General features: G+C 45.0%; 2 protein-coding genes across 2 annotated transcripts; one reads left to right on the forward strand and one right to left on the reverse strand.

Annotated features, from left to right (window-relative positions):
- Nucleotides 1-434: 434 nt before the first annotated feature.
- On the forward strand, nucleotides 435-6,337 carry smim1 (small integral membrane protein 1). The gene is made up of 3 exons (XM_042098775.1): nucleotides 435-1,370; nucleotides 1,723-1,837; nucleotides 5,924-6,337. The coding sequence occupies exons 2-3, from the start codon at nucleotides 1,749-1,751 to the stop codon at nucleotides 6,045-6,047; spliced, it is 213 nt and encodes a 70-aa protein (XP_041954709.1). The 5' UTR covers nucleotides 435-1,370; nucleotides 1,723-1,748; the 3' UTR covers nucleotides 6,048-6,337.
- Nucleotides 6,338-10,007: 3,670 nt separating this feature from the next.
- On the reverse strand, nucleotides 10,008-24,555 carry lrrc47 (leucine rich repeat containing 47). The gene is made up of 7 exons (XM_042098835.1): nucleotides 23,932-24,555; nucleotides 22,906-23,388; nucleotides 22,552-22,668; nucleotides 19,997-20,112; nucleotides 14,870-14,972; nucleotides 13,615-13,704; nucleotides 10,008-10,673 (listed from the first exon to the last, which is right to left on the reverse strand). Exons 1-7 carry the CDS (start codon nucleotides 24,505-24,507, stop codon nucleotides 10,446-10,448), a joined length of 1,713 nt encoding a protein of 570 aa, XP_041954769.1. The 5' UTR covers nucleotides 24,508-24,555; the 3' UTR covers nucleotides 10,008-10,445.
- Between the last annotated feature and the right edge of the window lie 152 nt (nucleotides 24,556-24,707).

Below are 24,707 nucleotides of genomic sequence, written 5' to 3' on the forward strand. Positions count from 1 at the left end.
GCCCCCCAAATACCACTATGTTCTGGCCAAGGACACCCGTGATGTGTTATTAAACCCATCGAGAATACTACGGCAAATGTAAAAATACATTAAGCTAATCCTAATAATTATTTTAGCCATAAACACTTCGTGATGGAGCATATAAAGTGTGTAAAAATTGTATTTGGGGCTTTCTGCTATATGAGAGCTATCGCTCTACTATTATTCCCAGTCATTATCATGGAAAATATAATGTTCAGATATGCGACACATTATTATAATGGCATTGTATAACAACCCTCATAGTAATAGGTATATGTTAACATTTTCAAATGTATTTATTTGTTGCTTTTATTTTTCCTTCCAACTTGCTGAGGCCCCCCTGGCACCCCCTCGCGGCCCCCCAGGGGGCCCCGGCCCCCACTTTGAAAACCACTGGCCTAGGCCCTAAATTACAATCTTTGGAGTTTAATAAATGTTGGGTTTTATAGAGCAAGGTCAGAATATAATGATTAGGCTACACCTTATGAAAGGTATGTGCAGGCCTACGCAATGATTTTTTGATGTAGGCTATAGGCTAACTGGCCACTGGTAAAAAGATCAACGCCAGACACTGACACGTTTTTATAAACAAAAGATGTTACGGCCCTTCATCAGATTTTCTGATCTGTAGGCTAACTGATGAAGGCATTATAAGCCGAAAGAGTGTGCACTACTTTACCATAGACCTACATCTTTAGCATTCAAATGATATAGGCATGTTTAAAGTTTAAATTAAACGTTTTAAAAGTAGGTCTAGTCTTGGCTGCAAGTAAAGCATTTCAAATAGCCAACTAAATTAGGCTACAACGTTGTGAAATTAAATTGGCCTAAATAGGCTATCAAGTAAGGACTTGATGTGAATGGTTCTCACATCAATCCTGCACAAATAGCATGGGCATGTGCAGGCTGGGCCATCATTTATTGACTGACTGTCAGACACACCCCAGCGCACATCCTAACTTGCCACCCTTATTCATAACCAATATACAATATCCAACCTGCCCACGCGGGCCAACTTGTCTAATTTGACCATGCGTTTAGCAAAGAGAATCGTGGAATTACAACAAGTGTAGCGATAGGCCATTCAAGACACAGAAAAGCTGAGGTGTGCTATATCAGCTCTAACCGGAGACTGCGTAATACTGTGGAATTTGGTCAGAGGTTTATCTGGAGCGGTAGTAATAAGCGGCGTGAATAGCCCACTACGAGGTCAGAGGAAGCAGCGCTTTAATGACCGCAGTAAATTTTTCACCCGACTTCTGATGAGACACATAAAGAGCAGCAACACCACAACACACATCAATAGGAGCGACGACTCACACGGCTACAGGCTCCCCAAGCAGCGAATAGTGAGTATTTCAGCTAGATGACTGTTAATCGGAATACAAAGGCTACTGTAGCGCTTCTCTCAATTAAAGAATGAGTTTCAGTCAAGTTTGAATATTAGTCGTGAACTTTTTACGACATGGGAATTGGTGCGTTTTAAAACATGCTTTGAATGACCGTAACCTAAGTTGAGCAATAATCTTCCTATACTTTTCAAAGTTGGACTTTGGTCACATTGGATAGGCTAGGCTGTGTGTGGTTTTGTGCGACCGAGAGTAGAAAAAGACCAGTTCTATTAGATCTCTATGAATTCAAAGGCGGCTACAGACTGTTTCTGTTTATAACCCAGTCCGTCTGTGTGCTGTTGTTTTCTAGCCGGATTACATTGGTGAGGCAAAAACATGGAGGCTGAAGATGCTAATGTCTCGTACAGCAGGTGGAATGATGATGTTAACCTCAACTCTGCTCAGTCCCAGTCCAGCTTAATCAGGTAAGCTCTCTTCTCTGTGATACACACATATCTCTCTCTCTCTCAAATAAAATCAAGTTTATTTGAATGGCATGAATGAATAAAGTCATTGTTGGCAAATTAAGCTACAGGTATAACATGTTAATAATCAACTTTACATTAATATTGGTATAAAGATATAATTAAATAGTGAAAGGAAAAATAAGATAAAAGGATAAATGTTAATTCCAAAGGGACTAATAGTTTCATCATTAGTTATACTGTAGAAAAGAAAAATAGACAAAAGAAATTGAAACTTATGCAAACTCTCTCTCTCTCTCTCTCTCTCTCTATATATATATATATATATATATATATCATATCTGTCACACACACACACACACACACACACACACACACACATATATATCTGTCACACACACACACACACACACACATCATGCAACAATTGCACTGTTTCCAAAACAATGGTGAATCACATGGCCTAGTTTACCATGCTCTTTCACAGTGTGGAGCTGTCAAGAGTTTAATTTGAGCCTGTTAGCATTGAGCCTGTTAGCATTCCCCATGTTTTTGTTTACTCTCTGGGGTGTGTGTTGTAGGGGTGCACCGTCCCTACATAGCAAACATATTAAATCATCAAAGATCGGGGTCACGCACACTCACACACACACACACACACACACACATCAGGGGAAAGGTCAGAGAGGTCAGTGAGTTAGATCAACCTTTCCAAGGTTACGTTAGTGAAGTGAGTGAATTGAGGTTGGGGATTCTAACTAAGCGTCTGAACACTGCAGCTATTCACCTCCAGGACAAACACACCAGTTGAGTTAGCAATCGGAGCCATTGGAGTTAGCCATCGGAGCCGTCAGTGGAGTTAGCCATCGGAGCCACTGGAGTTAGCCATCGGAGCCGCCAGTAGAGTTAGCCATCGGAGCCACTAGTGGAGTTAGTCGCTCGGGGAACTTAGGACCCTTTTTCAGAAAAAACATTCTCCTTGACCTTAGTGCTGCTTTCGATACCATCAACCACAATGTTCTAATCTCCCGTCTGTCTGCTATTGGTGTTTCTGGCACAGCCCTCAATTGGTTTCAGTCATACCTCACCAACAGAAAGCAGTTTGTAACACTTGGTCCACATCAGTCCCCCAAGTCCCCTGTCACTCGTGGTGTCCCCCAGGGTTCTGTACTTGGGCCCCTCCTCTTTCTCATATACATCCTCCCTCTTGGCCAGATTATTCGCAGCCACGGTCTCAACTTCCACTGCTATGCAGATGACATCCAACTCTATCTTACCACTCCCTCTCCCTCTGACCCCCCACCACGCTCCCTCACTGAATGCCTCTCTGACTTAAAATTATGGATGCAAAAAATTTTTCTCAAGCTCAACACAGACAAAACCGAAATTCTGCTGATTGGCCCTAAAAGCATCCTCACCAAATCTCCCCATCTCACTCTCAACATTGATGGCTCATCTGTCCACTCCACCCCTGTTGTTAAAAACCTTGGCATTCAGCTTGACTCCACCCTTAGCTTTGATCCTCATATCAAATCACTCACTAAGATTGCTTTTTTTCACCTCCGTAACATTGCACGCCTCTGACCCTTCCTCTCTGCTAGTGATGCACAGACTTTGGTTCACTCTTTCATTATGTCCCGTTTAGATTACTGCAACTCACTTTTCCTTGGTCTCCCCACTAAAACCCTTCAAAGACTACAATATATTTAAAACTCTGCAGCTAGGCTTCTCACCCATACCAGACGATCAGCACACATCACCCCCATTCTCCATCAACTCCATTGGCTACCAGTTCCGTCCCGGATGAAATACAAAGTACTACAATCCACAACCTTGCTCCCCCCTACATCTGCGATCTCCTGACCCCTTACACTCCTTCCCGTTCACTCAGATCCTCTGACCAAAACCTCTTGGCTATCCCCCACTCCAGACTCTCCACCCTGGGTGGCAGGTCCTTCAGTGCCTTGGCCCCCAAACTCTGGAACTCCCTCCCCCAACCCCTTCGTGCCTGTCCTTCTCTTCCTTTCTTCAAAGCACATCTCAAGACCTTTCTGTTTAATGATCACTTCTCCTCCACACCCAACACATAGTTCCTACAGATAACTTGTCTTTGTTGTATTGTTTTATTTGTTTGTTATTGTATTTCCCTGCCTTTGTCTCTGTTGTATTGCTTGTTTTTTTGTTATTGTGTTTCCCTGCCTTCCTACTATGTAAAGCGACCTTGGGTTTGAGAAAGGCGCGATATAAAATAAATGTATTATTATTATTATCATCATATGGAAATTACTATATTATTGTAAATATAATATATATTATTATATAATACTAGATGTACCGCAGAGCGGTACAAAATATGACCGCCGCCCAGTCCAGCACATTTTTTCCACAAAAAGAAATCACGCTGAAAGGCCTATATGATTCTAACTGTCTCACTAAATTGCATTATCCACACTCAATTCTCACTGGTATCTGCTAGACAACAAGTACCAAAACATGATTAGTTCATAGATTTCACATTTAAAATTCATTTTATACAACCCCATCTCCATCTTGCCTGTTTATAATTCTGAGAAATTCTTGATTGTTTGTGTTATGTTTATGTTATGTGTGTGTGTGTGTGTGTGTGTGTGTGTGTGTGTGCGTGTGTGTGCGTGCATGCTTGTGTTTGTGCCTGTGACATTACTGTGAATGTATGTGTGTGTGTGTGTGTGTTGTGTGTGTGTGCACATGAAATGGGTTAACATGACCCCTGGAGGCAAACATACGGAAAAAAATGGTCATCCTAGGCCCTACAGTTCTCAAGATATTCACAGAGAACTGTGTCTGCCCTACCCTCCTTTCGGGGGGTCCAGTCCAGCGGGGGGGCTACAGATCAAAACGAAAAATGACGGTTCAATGCTATCCATGTGGGGGTACATGCCCACCAAGTTTCGTGTACCCCGGTCTTTCAGTGTCCTGGGAAACCTTGTTGGTGTACGTCACTAAATGTACACATAAATTATTTTATTGTAAGGCCCCCCATGAACGAAAGTACACAAAACTTGGCATGCATTCGGTGGGTGTCATAATGATCCTACACTTTTAATTTCGTGCAGTTTTGACCTTGTCAGCCAGAGATATTGTGATGAAAACACCAAATTTTTTGCTTTTTAATTTTTAACTAGGTGGCGCTATACATGAAATAAGTGGTAATGGGATGGGTTGACATGCCCCCTTAAGACCAACATACATAAAAAAGATGGACTTCCTAGGCCCTACGGTTCTCGAGATATTCACAGAAAACTGTCTCCGGCCACCTACAGGCCAGTTGGTGTATAGTACATAAATTAATTTATTGTGTGGCCCCTCATGAACGGAATTCCACAAAACTTGGCGTGCATACAGAGGGTGTCATAATGATCATACACTTCCAATTTCGTGCAGTTTTGACTATGTTAGGTCACAAATACCTTCAATTACAACACCTCATTTTTACTTTTTTGTGTTTAACTAGGTGGCGCTATACATGAAATGAGTGGTTATGGAATGGGTTGACATGGCCCCTTGAGATCAACATACAAAAAAAAAAATGGTCCTCCTAAACCCCACGGTTTTCGAGATATTCACAGAAAACTGTGTCTGCCCTACCCTCCTTTCGGGGGGTCCAGTCAAGCGGGGGGGTTACAGATCAAAACGAAAAACGATGGTTCCATGCTATCCATGTGGGGTTACATGCCCACCAAGTTTCGTGTACCCCGGTCTTTCATGGGACTCATTGACGGAAATTTGGGCATGCGAAAAAAAAAAAAAAGAAAAAAAAAAAAAAGAAATCTGACTGCGCGGCGGTCATAAATATTGAATAATATTGGCAAACATATGGGACTGACTAAATAACATTGTGCCTGTATAGTAATAACGTCTCCCAAGTGCCCATTAGGTTATTTAGCCCTCTGTGTACTGAGGTTCTAATGCCCCATTTTGTGCCTCGGGTTCTAATGCCCTGTGTTGCCCCTAGGTTATAGCCAATGGCTTACTGTCTGTAAAGTTGCCTCTTAGCTTCTATAGCCATCTGTGTGTTGGGGTTCTAATGCCCTATTTGCCCCTCAGGTTCTATAACCGCCTGTGCACAGGGAACCTGGGCATCTACATCAGAATCGCCGGAGCTCTGGCGGCGCTGGTGTCGGTCTACATCTTGGGATATGTGACTGGGTACTACGTCCATGGACGCTGACGCCCCCTGCTGTTCATGTGTGGTCAACGAGGAGTGGCTAGTCAGTGCACCGGAAGATCCTGCACGTTTGAAATACATCCAGGACTTCAGCAGGTGCTGAGGAACCGGAACCAGGATACTGTTCTGTCCTAAAACACACCATTATTTAACAGCAAAAAAAACATTCATAGTTTTATAATGACTTAACCTTGAATGTGACTTACAGTTTTTCTCAGTCACTTTGGTGCTTTTCTCAGATCAGAATGAAAATTCTCATTACTATTAGTTCAACCTCCACAACATTTAGTCATTTGTGCACATCATAGTAGTAATTTCTCCTTCCTCTGAACAAATTGCAAATGCTTTTGAACATGTATCAGTTGCTTTGTTATGTCAGTCAAAATGAACTATACTTATGGATGCTGAATAGTCGTTCCCAATAAAACTAATAGTCTTCATTTCATTGCTTGAGTCATTACATACAAAATTGGTGAACTAGTTATCAAATTCTGTGACAATGCAGTAGAATTGCAAAGAGCATATAAAGTAAAACTGTGAAACGTACATATTCAGTGTCTTGTACTCACTTACTCCCCTAACTACAGCAATTTGTAACTTTACTGTAGTTTTCAAATGTCTGTACCAAGTACTGTATAGTGCTGTCTTGAGCATTTTCAGGTAGTGTCACAAGAGTTCTGACCTTTTTTTGCATGGGAAAACACTGAGAGCATAAACTGTCGTAATGAAAACATGACAAAGCCATTTGACTATCTTGTTCATAAACGATGGTGTCAAGACTTCTCATTTTGATGACACTGGCAGTTTCACTGACATAAATACTAGCTTTTGAGGAATGGACTATTCATTTTGAGCAAGTGACGTGCTTTTGCAGGCTATCCACTAGGTTTTGCAGTTTGCACTAATTGTTTTGAGAAATGCACTAACTGCTGTGCAAATGTTAATAGTGATGTGAGAAAAGCACCAAAGCGACTGAGAAAAACTGTAAATGAATCAATTTGATATGACTTGTATTGTATTTCATTTAAAATCTGCATATGTTTATGTCCATATCCATGGAAACAGGCTTTATAAACATAAGGCGTAATGCGTAGGCGAGCTGCTTGTGATTGGCGGTTCATCAATCAGGTGCTAGGCGCGGCACTGCAGGTCAGTGCATGTCTAAGGTGATTGGCTGCCAGCTGTGCCATGGAAACAAATCAAAGTTGATGTAAACATCTGATTACTGGGAAAGTGGAACATTTTGAATATCCACAGACAGATTCAGTTGATTAATGTAAATCATATCAGATATTAATATTGCCTATGAACACTGTATGTGTATGATATGGAGACCATGATAAGAAATCTAATCCAAATGATTTAAATGTCTTTATTTTCTTAATTTATGTTTTTATTTTACCATATCATTATCAGTTATAATAAAATGATGAAGTCTCCACATGTTTTTTTTCATTCACCCATGTGTAATATTGAATTTTAAACAACATACTTGAAAAATGCATGTCCAAATGATGCATGACTCCAACTATATTCCATACCATGCAAAGCGCCTCTGTTGAAAGGCTAGCAGGTGGTGCAGCCAGGGCAGAGGACAGGCTCACATATCCTCCCTGTATCATATCACAGTTATGAAAGAGAGCGCTTGCTGCTCTCAACCAATCACAGCGTGTTTCTCCTTCAAACGGAGCATTTAGCCCGCTGCTCCTGTAACCGTGCAGATTTACAGGATTATCTGATCTGATCTTATCTTAGGGATGTCAGATAAAAGCACTGTCAGTCTGTGATCATAGGTGATCTTTATTGCATCCACAACCTCAGTACAAATACAAGTCATCGTTTATAAGCACTGTCAGTCTGTGATCATAGCATCAACAAACTCGTTTATAAGGGCTGTCAGTCTTGCTCGTAGATAATCTTTAAACTCGTTTATAAGCGCTGTCAGTCTTGCTCGTAGATAATCTTTATTGTATCAACAAACTCGTTTATAAGCGCTGTCAGTCTTGCTCGTAGATAATCTTTAAACTCGTTTATAAGCGCTGTCAGTCTTGCTTGTAGATAATCTTTATTGTATCAACAAACTCGTTTATGAGCGCTGTCAGTCTTGCTCGTAGATAATCTTTATTGTATCAACAAACTCGTTTATAAGCGCGGTCAGTCTTGCTCGTAGATAATCTTTATTGTATCAACGTCCTCTTCCTCCAAAAGACTCGTGCAGCTGACCTCACTGTCCGATGGGGAGAAGAGGCTGGCGTTGACCCTGACGACCCACTCCCCGATCCTCTGGTCTGTGTAGTACTCTTCCTCCTCTCCTGCTCCTTCTAGGTGGCGCTCCTCCTCCTCCTCGCTGCCGCTGGGGTCTGGGCTCTGGGCGTCGCTCTCGATGGCGGAGTCGTGGGAGCAGAGCGGCACCTGTGCCCGGGTCCTGCAGGGACCAGGCGCTGACCTCACCTGACCTGTCCCCGCCCTGCCGTCGCTCCCCTTCACGTTACCCTGTGCCCGGGCCGCGTGCCCGTCAGCCGACGCCAGGGCCTTTGAGCTGCCAGTCACAGGGTCAGGGCCAGCGCCTGATTTCTGACGCCCGTAGCAGGACGTTCCTCGTGGGTTTGCGCTCTCCTCGCAGCGGCCCGTGTCCCGGACCGATACGCTGCTGCACACTAGACGGACGCCTGTCCTCTGAGGACTCACTTCCTGTCTGCTGAGCAGCTTCCTGTCGGGCCTCTGAGTGGCTGTGCGTGGCGCTGCGCTCGTCCGTATCCTCCTCTGGGAGCCCTGACCCCCGGCAGGGTCAGTGGACACGCGAGTGCTCGGCTGCTCCATCACCTGCGGGGTGATCTTTGACCCGTAGATGGGGGGCAGCGTGCTGCCAGCCGTTGCCCCGTCTCCTGGGCCCTGGCTGGGCTTGATCCTCAGTGGGAGTCTGGTTCTCCTGGGGGTGCCTGGTGGGCGGGCAGCCGTGACCCCCTTCGTTGGAGGTCCGGGCGGGCCGTTGGCCCGGGGGGTTGACCCGAGGCATGGGGCCGAGGTGCTGGAGGTCTTCAGTCGGCCCAGACGTTGGATCAGTAACCTTTGACCTTTCAACTCTGTGCTGACCCCTCTCCACACCGATGCCTTGCCTCCCTGCTGGCAGCTGCCTCTGGACCCGACCCGGCCCAGATCTGGCGCAAGTCCACACCAGGTGAGGGGCGGTTCCGACCCGGATCCCACCTGCACTCTGCTGGCTCCACACGGGCTCCCCTCTCCAACCATCTCCAATCAATAGGACTCCAGCTGTTCTCCTGCTGTTCTCATTTACCTGCTTCAGATGGAGCAGCGGCCCCTCACACGGCCAGGTGTGCTGCTGTCGTCCTCATAGTGCCCACTGGCCAGGTGTGCTGCTGTTGTCCTCATAGTGCCTAGTGGCCAGGTGTGCTGCTGTCGTCCTCATAGTGCCCAGTGTCCAGGCTGAGCGGACGTGCGTCCTCCTGCATGTCCATCTTTAGTCCAGTCCTGGCGCTCTTTGAGTAATCTTTTATACCCCCCGTGCAGGCTGCCGTTCAGACACCTCCTCTCCTGGTCCCAGCAGCCCTGCGGACATCTGATCTGTAACAGAAAACCCTCGTGCGTTGCGTCCTGTCTAACCTGTGCGTCCGCAAACCCAGCATGTGAGGCCGCGGCAGCAACGCGAGAGGCACTGAGGTAGAAATAGATCTTTAGGAGCGAGGCCCATGTAGCACACTTACAGACTCAGGAGCGAGGCCCATGTAGCACACTTACACACTCAGGAGCGAGGCCCATGTAGGGACATTGTGGCCACTGCTTGTGGAATGGGTGAGAGCTCCTATCACTTTGACTGACGGTAATACAAGCATATAACTATGTGTCTTGGCAGACAGACAGTAACGCCTGACTGCTGGGGTAAGATGAGAACTAGTTTGCATTTCAATTAACATGCTATAAAATCATTGTAAAAAAAACAAGGCATCTGTGTCAATAAGTTTATTGAGCATGTACGACCTGATAAGACTTAGAGTCCAAAGTCAGTGTTCCACTGGTATGCAATACATTACAGTTCTGCACGTGTGAGTTCATCGTGAGCAAATTAAAGTGTCATACGACCACATGCTAGTCATTGTACAGGAGTACAGGCCAACAACAAAATGATACACAACAGAAAGTACAAAACAAAATGATGATTTTATGAACTGTGTGAAAGTTATTAATTTAGCTCCATTGCAAGTAAGTGCTGTGAAGTATTAAATGTATGTCTAGGAACAGTTTAGATAAAGAACCCTGCAAAACCAGTATGCAAATATTTGGCAGTGTGAACAGGAGATGCACATTAGAGTTTCCCTCTTAAGCATTTAAGTTTGCCGGCTTCCGTTCGGACTTCATGCGGTGGATTTCCAGGCGCTGACTGGACTATCGAATGACCCTGAGGTTGCTGCAGGCTTCTGCTGTGAGGTCCGTTTTGGAGGGGTACACCACTTTTAGATTCCCGTCCATGTCCACGATCCGGACCTGCAGAACCGTCAGCTCTGGCCCTGCTGGCCCGTTGCCCTCCGCTGGGGCCGGTTCTGACTCCGCTTCCCCGTCGGAACCGTCCGCCTCTTTGTTGTCGAAGGTGAATTTATTCAGCTCCGCCATTTTCTGTGGGGAGAGAAAACAAACAAGCGCTGCTGATGCTGGTGTCTCAACTCAGGAGCGTACCCATGTTCCCCGGGTCCTATCTTCCCCACTTTGTATGGGACCGGGGAACATAGGACCCTTTTTTAAAACCCTAACCATAACCCTAACCCCGAGCGAGGAACATAGGACCCTTTTTTTAAAACCCTAACCATAACCCTAATCCTAACCCCGAGCGGGGGACATAGGACTCGGGGAACATAGGACCCGGGGAACATAGGACCCCCTCAACTCATCCCTATGCGGTACACTGCGACCTCAGCACTCATCACTCCTGGGGGGACCTTGGCCTTTGTGTATGCAACTCTGACAACTGCCCTGCAACTCTGACAACTGCCCCTGCCCTGCAACTCTGACAACTGCCCTGCAACTCTGACAACTGCTCTGCCTAGACAGTCAACATTTCTGGCTGCATACAGATTTTGACCCCATCAGAACATGCATAGCAATCTATAACAAAGGGACAAACTGGCAAGTTATCTTTGAGTACAGAGGGCCCCAGGACAAATAGTGCACAAACTGCTAAAAACAACCTTTCACTCTGTACGTGCACAAACTCTCACAGGAACTGATTAGCTGCTAAATTGTAATGAAATGTAACTTTCACTAAAACCAAATCCTGTGTTTTTGATGCCTGTGCCTTTTCAGATGAGCATACATGGTCCCATATATAATATTATAGTATGTGCATACATGGTTCCATATATAATATTATATATCAATATCGTCTTCTGTTTGCTCATCTATTTTGTTTATGTTGGAATGATAATAAACAGCACACACACAGTTTGACATTCCTAAAAGGACTGAGGAAAGAACCTTGAGATTGAGGGGTTTGATTCCACTGTAGTATGGAGTATGTAGTATAGTTCCACTGTAGTATAGTTCCACTGTAGTAGTAGTGTAGTGTAGTGTAGTGTAGTAGTTTGATTTCACTGTAGTATGGTACCAAGTCTCAATATTAAACCAGAGTCACATTAAAAAAGAAATCCCCTTTAGTGCATTATAGTGTCTGCATTCAATGTGCAACATCCAACTAGTTTTAATTTTACAAGAGCAACCTGCTTTCTCTTCATGCACATGCCCTTTAATCATATTTTATCATGTTAATGATTTCGCAGTATAAAAGGCAACAAGGTAAGCTATTTACAACTGGGGGAGTAAACAAGGTAAGCTATTTACAACAGGGGGGGTAAACAAGGTAAGCTATTTACAACTGGGAGAGTAAACAAGGTAAGCTATTTACAACTGGGAGAGTAAACCCATGAGGTCAAATGTCAGCAATACGAAACAATCACAAAAACAGATGGACACAACTCCTCTAGGACAATAGTCTCGAAAAATAATGGTGTGGAGGTTTTACAATATTAATTCTGGCCAAGGTTGTACCCCCCCCCCCCCCCCTCACACCCCCCAATGTATAACTTGATTCTGTAGACTTCTGACTTTGTAGAGTGTTTTAGTAATAACATAATGTGTTTGGTTTTGATCAGAAAACCAATGAGCTCATGGGTAGTTGATACTTTTGAATTTCATAACAATCTGTTGTGGGTCACCGGACACTCCGGTCCGTTTACACTGCCCTTCAGCGGCCAATCACGGGCTTCCCAAAAAAGGGTCTTCTGGCCGAGCGCGCTATCTGATGGTTAAATATTCAGAGGGCACCCTAGCTGTTCCACAGGAAGTGAAGATACGGGCTGGACAATGTCTTTGTCCCCGACAGGCCAGCGCACAGGAAATCTCTCCGAGCACAGTGCGAACCAAACCCCAAGGCTTACATTCCCTGCTCCCCTGCAGCACCTCACATACAACGGGTCAGTAACCTGTGGTCAACATGCCTGCCCAGTGCATCTGGGGCATTGGGCAGAAACTATTTCTTTCAGTCAGAAATGCACATCTCTACCAAAAGATACGGCAAATGTTCGGCAAGTCCTTGCACAGGAGGGAACTGATGTGGGCAACACCGGATAGGCATGGTTGTCATATAGCCTAATTAATACGTAAGGGCGGACGGAAAGTGATCGTCCATCAAGCGGGCGAGTGGCGGGCTGTAAGGGGACACCCCTCGTGGCGGCGGCGGCGGCTCGTTTGAGGGCCGCTCCGCTCGTGAGCGTGTGCGCTGGGCCACAGGGCTGCAGGCCTCTAGTGTTGCAGCCGCATTGTGTGGCCGGCCGCGAGCCACCGCCGCCACACAAAACACTGACGCACGCCACGGCCGACACCGCCACAGCCCATGAAGCCACTTATTCCACCGGCACACCGACACAGTGATGCTCGCCATGCCTCACCCTGCCCGGAAAACGAGGTGACACATATACACAAGCACACACACACACAGATACACACACACACACTGACAGAGATACACAAGCACACACATGCACACACACACAATGACAGAGATACAAAAGCACACACACACCGACATAGATGCAAATACAGAAGCCTGCACAAACACAGCAGTCATCTCCAATGAACAGTTGCTGAACACACACACACACACTCTCCCAGGTCTAAAGAATGGCCACTACCCAAAACATTCACCATCTAATGCGGTTTAGTCCTGTAGAATTCTACCCAAAACATTCACCATCTAATACGGTTTAGTCCTGTAGAATTCTACCCAAAACATTCACCATCTAATGCGGTTTAGTCCTGTAGAGTTTTACCCCAAATTTTCCTGTAACCTACCTATGGTTTGGAGTTAGCAGTTTGTGTGGCCTTAGTGACATACAACATAACTAGAGTGAAACAACAAAGTAAACAGATAACTGGGCTGATATGACATGAGCCTTACTGTGATGAGTATAACTGGGCTGATCTAACATGAGCCTTACTGTGATGAGTATAACTGGGCTGATATAACTTACTGTGATTAGAGTATATCTGGGGTGATATAACTTACTGTGATGAGAGCATCCATCACATCCTTACAGGTCTGCAGGCAGTTGGAGCTGGTCACCTCTAGAAACAGTTCCCGTGTGCTCTTCTGAATCTGATGGACAAACACAATACAGTGCAGTACTGAATAAGCCTGAACACACACCAGCACACAATACAGTACTGAATAAGCCTGAACACACACCAGCACACAATACAGTACTAAATAAGCCTGAACACACACCAGCACACAATACAGTACTGAATAAGCCTGAACACACACCAGCACACAATACAGTACTAAATAAGCCTGAACACACAATACAGTACTGAATAAGCCTGAACACACACCAGCACACAATACAGTACTAAATAAGCCTGAACACACAATACAGTACTGAATAAGCCTGAACACACCAGTACACATGCACCAATATCAAATCAGGTTCAACATCAAGTTAACCAAGTTATTTTGTTGAATCCATGTTTAATTTTCATGTCCTAAAGCTTCACATAAGAGAGTTAGTGGCCTTATTTGTGGTGCCAGAAGCATTCACATGGACACCTGGCCATTGGCACAGACTCTTACATATTAACAGTAACTCAGGATGCAATATACTCTCCGGAAGGCCAGCAGTTAGCATAGATAACCATGAATCATATCAAGTGCATATCCTGACAAGTGCACACCATGCATATCCTGACAAATGCTAACTGTCAGTTACTATACTACAGGAGATGATGTGAAAGTTTTGGCTGATAACTGATTATCCGTGAATAGTTCTGTCAATGTTTATCCATTCAACCATAAACCCGTTTTATTACATCCTGTTTGAGATCACCCATTTCAGCCTGACCTTGATTGACCAGAAACAAACACCTATCAACTCTGACCTTGATTGACAGAAACAAACCCCTATAACCTCTGAGCGGGTACACAGCCGCAGTGGAGGTGACAGCACGGTGGTGGAAAATGACCTGTTTATCTTTATTAGGTGCTATCCTGAGATGCCACTCTGTACTGGGTAATTTGCAGATTCATAGCACTCTGTACTGGGTAACCTGCAGATTCATGGCCCTCTGCACTGGGTAATCTGCAGATTCATGGCACTCTGTACTGGGTAATTTGCAGATTCATGGCACTCTGTACTGGGTAATCTGCAGATTCATGGCACTCTGTACTGGGTAATCTGCAGATTCATGACACTCTGTCCTGGGTGACCTGCACCATTCATCCATCATCATGATGATCAGCGGCACTAGCAGAAGCAGCAGGTCACCTTAGTCTTGTCGCTGTTGGTGATCGGGGGGAAGGAGATGACGTGACCCTCGGCATCCACCAGACAGGGGTAATGAGACTTCCCATCCAACAGCTGAAGATACCTGAGGAGAACCAAACACACTTCAGTCAGACCATCAACAGAACCACGTCAACAGAACCAAACACACTTCAGTCAGACCATCAACAGAACCAAACACACTTCAGTCAGACCATCAGGAGAACCAAACACACTTCAGTTAGACCATCAGGAGAACCAAACACGCTTCAGTCAGACCATCAGGAGAACCAAACACACTTCAGTCAGACCATCAACAGAACCAAACACGCTTCAGTCAGACCATCAGGAGAACCACATCAACAGAACCAAACACGCTTCAGTCAGACCATCAACAGAACCAAACACGCTTCACTCAGGATAATCAAGAGAACCAAACGCACTTCAATCAGGATAATCAAACACACTTCAGTCAGAGCACCAGGAAATCACTGTCAGTTTTAGTCACAGTTGTTTGTGTGTAGTGCCTTTCACTTCAGGGTCACAGTAGAGATACAGAGGAGTTTAGATCTACAGCTAGCGAGCTAAGTGAGCGCAAACCTGGCAAATGCAGATAGCAGTACTGCTGCCACTGCCTCAAGTTGCTAAACAGGCTAACTGGTGTCTCTTGGTGATACTGCTGACAATGTAGTGATACAAAAGGTTTTCCTCCATTTTTGTGGTATGTTCCAACCAAAACCAGAGAACTACATAGAACATGGTTATTTAATCATAATTCATTTGAAGATAGTACCAAAGGTAAATGCTCATATAAAGCATATTTGAAAAAGTGGCAAATTGTTGCATAGTGTAGCTTTTAATAGAAAAATAGAAATAACATACAGCCAATGGTATAATTACCACAATTATGCAACTTCGGTTTTGCATTTTGATTAGGGATGTTAGGGACGATATTTGGATCAGATCGGCCGCCGATATTAGCAAAAAATGTGGGATCGGCCTGCAAGGGAAAATCCCGATCCGGTCTCCCGATCCAGTTTGTTTTCAAAACTCCGGTCCGTGTTTTCCAGATCACCGATGTAGGTAATCCATTCCAGTGTTTTTTTCCATCTTTTCCCCCCAAATCCGGTCCGCGTTTTCAGCACACCTAGCGACCTGTCCAGCATCCCACTTGTCTGTGCATGTCCCACTAAGAATTTAAAGTTATCGAGCAAACATTTCATGTCACAGTTGAATTAATATAGCCTAATGTTAACCGCGACCGTCGAGCCGCGAGACCCTCTTACTATTAAGGCTCTTATGCATGTTGCTGCTGACAGCTTTGCCTGTCTAACGAATGTTATCTCCGCGATTTAAGATTGTTTGTGTAATGTATAGGCACAGCACGCACTTTAATTTCCCTATTTTTACAATCGGCTAGCCTAACAAACGTATTTCATTTCAAAAAGCAACCTGGTCAATCGCTAACAACTGAGTGCACATAGGCCTACAACTCTACACATCCAAAAGGGTAGAAGCTTCCAGTAGGCTATCATAACTTTTTTTTACCGTTTAGTCTGGGCATCGGCGCAGCCTACGACGATGTGAATTAGTGACAGCTGTTGTCGCGGTAAACTTAAGCTCCTGTCTCTAAATATTGTAGATATGCCTACGTGCTATGTTGCTTGATTTTCTGTAATAAATGCAGCCTGTAGCCTAGGTTACTTCAGCAAACCCAGACCAGTTGTGGCATCAGTTTCGCTTTTAAAACGCAACAGTGAGAGGCTTTTTAGCGCAGTCTCACTTATCATTGATGAGCACAGGAGCAGGCTGACACCGGAGCATGTTGAAATGATCACCTTTTTGAAGAAGAATCTCCCCATCATGCTCAGACTGCAGCCAGGGCAAACAGTAGAAATTGAAGGGAGTATGGAGATGAAGCAGTAAAGTGTGGAGGAGATAGCAATACTGTAGAAGGCGTGACAGTTATTTGGGTTGTTATAGCCAATTCAGTGTGTGTGTGGTAATTTGACTATTTTCTACTCAGGTTTTGTGTGTGTTGCTTTTATATATAATTTTATATTGTTTACAATATTGTTTACACTGATGCAGTTTACACTGGTTAACACTCTTGAGCAGAGCACTGATGCCAATTCAGTTTGTGTGGTTAATTGACTTTATTTTCTACTCAGCTTTTCTGTGTGTGTTTTTTTTTTGTGCTTTTTTTTTTATACAGTTTACAATATTGTTTGCACTGATGGCTTTTTAAGCCTTGGTTTACACTCTTGTTGTTCAAGAGCAGAGCACTGATGCCAATTCAGTTTGTGTGGTTAATTGACTATTTATTATTTTGTGTTTATTTAACCCTGTTAAGAATAAACAGGTCAGCTTCTCATTACCAACCACTGTGGATTATTCAAACTAACCTAATTAAGTTGGCTAGTTGTTCTTAAGAGTAAAACCCCTTTCAACATGAGTATAACAACAAAATAAGTAAATATCTTTAATCTTTAATACATGCTTGGATCGGCCGGTATCGGTATCGGCCGATGCTAAAAGATACAATATCGGTATCGGATCGGAAGTGTAAAAAGCTGGATCGGGACATCCCTAATTTTGATCAAAAACGAGTCCCTAAAGGTTGTCCATTTTATGACAAAATTGCTTGACCTTGTGAAGCAGCAAGAGATATAAAAAGAACAGCACTACTAATCATCACGACTCCTAGTATGATATAGAAAGAACAGAACTACTAATCATCATGACTCCCAGTATGATATAGAAAGAACAGCACTACTAATCATCATGACTAGTATGATATAGAAAGAACAGCACTACTAATCATCATGACTAGTATGATATAGAAAGAACACTACTAATCATCATGACTAGTATGATATAGAAAGAACAGCACTACTAATCATCACGACTAGTATGATATAGATAGAACAGCACTCATCATCATGACTCCTAGTATGATATAGATAGAACACTACTAATCATGACTCCTAGTATGATATAGATAGAACAGCACTACTAAATCACCATGACTCCCAGTATGATATAGATATAACACTACTACTCATGACTCCCAGTATGATATAGATAGAACACTACTAATCATGACTCCTAGTATGATATAGATAGAATTCTACTAATCATGACTCCTAGTATGATATAGATAGAACACTACTACTCATGACTCCCAGTATGATATAGATAGAACACTACTAATCATGACTCCCAGTATGATGTGCAAGTCACTACTACTAATCAGGACTCCCAGTATGGTGTGCAAGTCACTACTACTAATCATCATGACTCCCAGTATGATATAGATAGAACAGCACTAATCATGACTCCTAGTATGATGTGCAAGTCATGATAGAACACTACTAGTATGATGTGCGATGTGTCATGATAGAACACTACTAGTATGGTGTGCAATGTGTCATGATAGAACACTACTAGTATGGTGTGCAAGTCATGATAGAACACTACTAGTATGATGTGCAATGTGTCATGATAGAACACTACTAGTATGGTGTGCAATGTGTCATGATAGAACACTACTAGTATGGTGTGCAAGTCATGATAGAACACTACTAGTATGGTGTGCAATGTGTCATGATAGAACACTACTAGTATGGTGTGCAAGTCATGACAGAACACTACTAGTATGATGTGCAATGTGTCATGATAGAACACTACTAGTATGATGTGCAATGTGTCATGATAGAACACTCCTAGTATGATGTGCAAGTCATGATAGAACACTACTAGTATGATGTGCAATGTGTTATGATAGAACACTCCTAGTATGATGTGCAATGTGTCATGATAGAACACTCCTAGTATGATGTGCAATGTGTCCTGATAGAACACTACTAGTATGATGTGCAATGTGTCATGATAGAACACTACTAGTATGGTGTGCAAGTCATGATAGAACACTCCTAGTATGATGTGCAATGTGTCATGATAGAACACTACTAGTATGGTGTGCAAGTCATGATAGAACACTACTAGTATGATGTGCAATGTGTCATGATAGAACACTACTAGTATGGTGTGCAATGTGTCATGATAGAACACTACTAGTATGGTGTGCAATGTGTCATGATAGAACACTACTAGTATGGTGTGCAAGTCATGATAGAACACTACTAGTATGATGTGCAATGTGTCATGATAGAACACTCCTAGTATGATGTGCAATGTGTCATGATAGAACACTACTAGTATGGTGTGCAAGTCATGATAGAACACTACTAGTATGATGTGCAATGTGTCATGATAGAACACTACTAGTATGGTGTGCAATGTGTCATGATAGAACACTACTAGTATGGTGTGCAAGTCATGATAGAACACTACTAGTATGATGTGCAATGTGTCATGATAGAACACTACTAGTATGGTGTGCAATGTGTCATGATAGAACACTACTAGTATGGTGTGCAAGTCATGATAGAACACTACTAGTATGATGTGCAATGTGTCATGATAGAACACTCCTAGTATGATGTGCAATGTGTCATGATAGAACACTACTAGTATGATGTGCAATGTGTCATGATAGAACACTCCTAGTATGATGTGCAATGTGTTATGATAGAACACTCCTAGTATGATGTGCAATGTGTCATGATAGAACACTCCTAGTATGATGTGCAATGTGTCATGATAGAACACTACTAGTATGATGTGCAATGTGTCATGATAGAACACTACTAGTATGGTGTGCAAGTCATGATAGAACACTACTAGTATGATGTGCAATGTGTCATGATAGAACACTACTAGTATGGTGTGCAATGTGTCATGATAGAACACTACTAGTATGGTGTGCAATGTGTCATGATAGAACACTCCTAATATGGTGTGCAATGTGTCATGGACGTTTTCATCTCTAGGGCTCAAGCGCCATCTTGTGGTTAACAGAATATTCCACATTATACCACTAGAGGGCAATCACACACTGGAAACAAAGCTGCTCTCCTGCAGGAAGTGACCTCAACACGTGTTCTATCTCTCCACACTTTGGTATAATTAGTCACGTCACCTTGAAAAGCCAATTCTGTTTTGAAAGCTATGAATGAGGGCTTTGGGGGATGGCGTGTGTGAGTGTGAGTGTGTGTGTGTGTTTACTTGTGCAGTCCGGACACGTTCTGCCGTTTCTTCTGTTTCCTCTGTTCATCAGCTTCCTGTTGCAGCTGCTTCAGCAGGTCCACAGCCTTCATCTCCTTCCGACCCAGAGGAGCAATCTAACAAATGCGCACACACACATAGCACACACACACGCACACAGTGCACACACACAGATTAGGAATTTGGCACACGTTATCAAATCTGTCTGGAACTCAATATGTGAGTATTTGACAGCCACTGGAACTGGACTGGTCTAGAGGCTGGACGTCTGCTGAAGCCTAATGATCCCCTTCAGTAAGGAGCTGGACTGGTCTAGAGGCTGGACGTCTGCTGAAGCCTAATGATCCCCTTCAGTAAGTCAGTCAGATGGTTCAAATGTCCACGTAGTCTGCCTTACACACACACAAGCCCATCATTAGGGGTGTGTGGCTCCAGGCGATCCCTGGGCCCATTACTGGAGGTGACCAGGAGACGCGACCAGGAGACGCGGCCAGGCAGGACCTCACGCTGGGGGACAGCACATAGCTTTCCCCTTCAGCGGGACACGGCCAACGACAGCTGTTCCGTTGCTGGCCACTGGGCAGGACAAAACTTTCGTCAAGCGAAAATAAGGACGAGACAAGAAAGCTATTTATTATTAAATAAGGACGAGACAAGAAAGCTATTTATTATTAAATAAGGACGAGACAAGAAAGTTATTTATTATTAACGGCGGGTGTTATGACGCTCCTGAATGGGCCTGATTAAGCTCTTCAGAAACCAGACACCTCACTAGCGCTGCACTCCTGAATGAGCCTGATTAAGCTCTTCAGACACCTCACTAGCGCTGCACATGGCCCAAATCAGCAGAATTAAAAATACATGGATCTCTCCGCAATCTACAGCGTCCACAGACAGCTGCACACCTCAGGCGTCGCTAGTATGTCACCACACGCACACAGCCGTGAGCGTCTGCTGGGGCTCTTGTGGAGTTCATTGTGCGGTCACCGTAAGGCTAGTCTCGCAGAGTCACACCCGTCACCGTAAGGCTAGTCTCGCAGAGTCACACCCGTCACCGTAAGGCTAGTCTCGCAGTGCCACACCCGTCACCGTAAGGCTAGTCTCGCAGAGTCACACCCGTCACCGTAAGGCTAGTCTCGCAGAGTCACACCCGTCACCGTAAGGCTAGTCTCGCAGAGTCACACCCGTCACCGTAAGGCTAGTCTCGCAGTGCCACACACATCACGTACAGTTTGGAGACTGTAAACTAGAAGGGTGCGGAGACTTCGCCACCTCAGGGCATGGGAGGTGGGCATGAGAGGTGGGCATGGGAGACGGGTAAGGGAGGTGGGCATGAGAGGTGGGCATGGGAGACGGGTAAGGGAGGTGGGCATTGGAGGTTGGCATGAGAGGTGGGCATGGGAGACGGGTAAGGGAGGTGGGCATGGGAGGTGGGCATGGGAGGTGGGCATGGGAGACGGGTAAGGGAGGTGGGCATGAGAGGTGGGCATGGGAGACGGGTAAGGGAGGTGGGCATTGGAGGTTGGCATGAGAGGTGGGCATGGGAGACGGGTAAGGGAGGTGGGCATGAGAGGTGGGCATGGGAGACGGGTAAGGGAGGTGGGCATGGGAGACGGGTAAGGGAGGTGGGCATTGGAGGTGGGCATGAGAGGTGGGCATGAGAGGTGGGCATGGGAGACGGGTAAGGGAGGTGGGCATGGGAGGTGGGCATGGGAGGTGGGCATGGGAGACGGGTAAGGGAGGTGGGCATGAGAGGTGGGCATGGGAGACGGGTAAGGGAGGTGGGCATGAGAGGTGGGCATGGGAGACTGGTAAGGGAAGTGGGCATGGGAGACGGGTAAGGGAGGTGGGCATGAGAGGTGGGCATGAGAGGAGTATGGGAGACCATTACATAACAATAACGACTAAATTGCCACTCTTGTCCTCCAAGCCCCGCCCCTGATCCGACGCATGCAAATCCCTGCTTTGTCTGCCATCCCGTCCTCCAAGCCTCGCCTAAAGCAATTTGTTACATTTCAAATACCTTTGATACCTTTGGGGGCAGCCGTGGCCTACTGGTTAGGGCTTCGAGCTTGTAACCCAAGGGTTGCCGGGTCGATCCCCGACCAGTAGGAAAAAATGTGGGCGGGGGAAGTGGTTGAGGACTGCTCTCCCATGCCCACATCCAAGGCTGAAGTGCCCTTGAGCAAGGCACCTAACCCCTCACTGCTCTCCCATGCCCACATCCACGCCTGAAGTGCCCTTGAGCAAGGCACCTAACCCCTCACTGCTCCCCGAGTGCCGCTGTATCAGGCAGCTCACTGCTCCGGGTTAGTGTGTGCTTCATCTCACTGTGTTCACTTGGGTTAAATGAAGAAATTTCCCTCACGGGATCAAAAGAGTATATATACTATACTTATACTGATATTATGCTGGATTTGTACAAATACATTTCAAATACCTTTAATGCTATAATGTTCTCAGAAACATGCCACCCACATTCCCCTGTAGGTGTCCTGACCCGTGTGGCTGTGTGAGGCTATACTAGAGATGTAAGGGTGCTCGACGGATTGTACCTTCAGAGTGTCCGGAGTCCGAGCGTCGTAAAGCAGCGGGGCCTTGAGCAGTTTGAGGTCATGAGTGGCGATGGTCGCAGTCGTGCGTCTAGCGCACAGGTCATCATGAAGTTTGGTCTGGAGAGAAAAAATGTACATGTAAATAAACTGGCCTATCAAACACGGTCCAGGCCATTACAGAAACAAACACTACTGCCATCATGTGCATACTACTAATAAATCATTAATAAATCATAAGTCATTAATGTTAATGTCGTGTATTTAATGTGATAAGAGCTGATGTTACTATAGCAACAGGTTTGAAAAGGGGTTCTACGGTAGTGACGTTGTTGTGTGATTTGAGAGATGTTCCACCTGTGCCACGAGGAAGCGTTTCAGTGAGTTGCCGGAGTGCAGGTTCATGCCCCTGACGATGCAGCACACGATATACGGCCGCACGTCCTTCACCTCCGCCGACACCTTCACCGTGACGGACGTGGCGCTGTCGCTGTCGGACACGTGCAGAACCTTCAGGACCAGCTTGTCCAGCTCGTCCACGTCGTCGTCCTGGTTCCGGTTCTTCTGCCTCGCCCCGCCCTTCTTTTTGGGGGTGTTGCGAGCCGCGCCGCCGGCTGCGTCCCCCTTCTCGCCCGCCTCGCTCTGACCCCTGCCCTTGCCCTTGCCCCGGCCCCCTGCACGCAGGTAGTCCAGCACGGACTTGGTCTGGCACCCGTTGACCATCTTCTCCAGACGCTTGTCCTTCAGCTTGTTGCCCTTGAAGTTGATCTCCTTCAGCTTGGGGCAGTCTCCGAGCTCGGACGGCAGCTCCGACAGCTTGTTGCTGGACAGATCCAGAACCTGAGAGGATATGATGATCACAAGAATAAACTGAACCAGCAGGAGGAAAAAGGCATCTTTTCTACACATGTTGTACTCCACAAAATAAATACACTTCCTCCAAATGTTCTCATGTGTAAGGGAGTTGAGAATCTGCCTCTGAAACTGTAGGACTGCAGCAGATTGCTAGGCTATAACTACCCTTACTGCACAAGACCCACCATGAGTCAATAATGATGAGCTACAGTTCGTACATATATAACTAAAAAAAAAATACTACCGAACTAACTTATTCACTATGTTATGTGCACACAGGAACAGTCTGTCTATCTGTTATACGGTATGTGTGGGAATCACAAGAAAATTAAGACTTGCAAGGCGGTGCATTATAATATCAGTTAAACCCTTTAATGGTCCAAAGCTTGAGTGCAGTGCCAGTCCCAAGCAGGGCGGTACAGGGTACTGGATCCTGTCAAAGAACATTCAGTAAGCTATCCCTAAACCTACCATCTCCTCGTCTTGGATAAAAAGGAGGATGGATTGGAGATAGCAACAACAACCTACCTTAATTGCAGACAGATTGCTGATGTCTGTACTCAACTCTTCGATCGCATTCTCTGATGCGACGATGGTGCTGAGAAGCTCCAGCTTCTCTGAGAACAGGTCGTCGGGTAACGCCGCGAGCCCATTTTTGGACACGTTGATGGTTGAGAGCTTGACGCACTGACTCAGGCCATTTGGCAACGATGTGATGCTGTTGCAGCTCACATTGAGGGTGTTGAGTTCGCTCAACTGTGAAACCTCCTCAGGGATGCCCTGCAACTCGTTCACTGACACATCCAAAACTTTCAGACACTTCAGCTTTCCAATGGACTTGGGAACGGATGTGATCTTGTTTCTGCAAAGTATAAGGCTTTGGAGATGGATCAAGTTGCCGATGTCTTCATTGATCTCAGTCAAACTCGGACACTGGCTAATTTCTAAGTAATTCAACAGCGTAAGCGAGTAAAGCTTCGAGCTCAGACCCCCGCTTGACTGGATCCTTTTGTCAGTGTTCGCACCCTGAAGTACCAACTCACGTCGGTTTTCTTTTTCGGCTTTTTCAATCTCTGCCCAAACAGAAACATCTATTCCATCCATGCTGTTTGGGGTGTACCCGGAAGAAAACACAACACATGATGATCAACCGGAAGAACTATGTCACAATAGTCGATCGAAAATGAGAAATGTTAATTCAAATTCAATGTCTACTTTCATATTTTTAAGAACTATAAAATATATATATTTAAAGGATAATGTTCAAATGTCTGCTAAATAGACACGTAATCTAGATTTGATCA

The sequence above is a fragment of the Alosa sapidissima genome, chromosome 7 (assembly GCF_018492685.1).
Source record: "Alosa sapidissima isolate fAloSap1 chromosome 7, fAloSap1.pri, whole genome shotgun sequence".
Classification (NCBI taxonomy): domain Eukaryota; kingdom Metazoa; phylum Chordata; class Actinopteri; order Clupeiformes; family Clupeidae; genus Alosa; species Alosa sapidissima.

Coding starts and splice junctions, on each gene's coding strand:
- smim1 (XM_042098775.1), top strand. CDS start 1,749: ATGGAGGCTGAAGATGCTAATGTCTCGTACAGCAGGTGGAATGATGAT. Junction 1,838..5,923: donor TCCCAGTCCAGCTTAATCAG/GTAAGCTCTCTT, acceptor TTTGCCCCTCAG/GTTCTATAACCGCCTGTGCA.
- lrrc47 (XM_042098835.1), bottom strand. CDS start 24,507: ATGGATGGAATAGATGTTTCTGTTTGGGCAGAGATTGAAAAAGCCGAA. Junction 14,973..19,996: donor AACGTGTCCGGACTGCACAA/GTAAACACACAC, acceptor GGTTCTCCTCAG/GTATCTTCAGCTGTTGGATG. Junction 10,674..13,614: donor TGATGGATGCTCTCATCACA/GTAAGTTATATC, acceptor CTCTCCCCACAG/AAAATGGCGGAGCTGAATAA.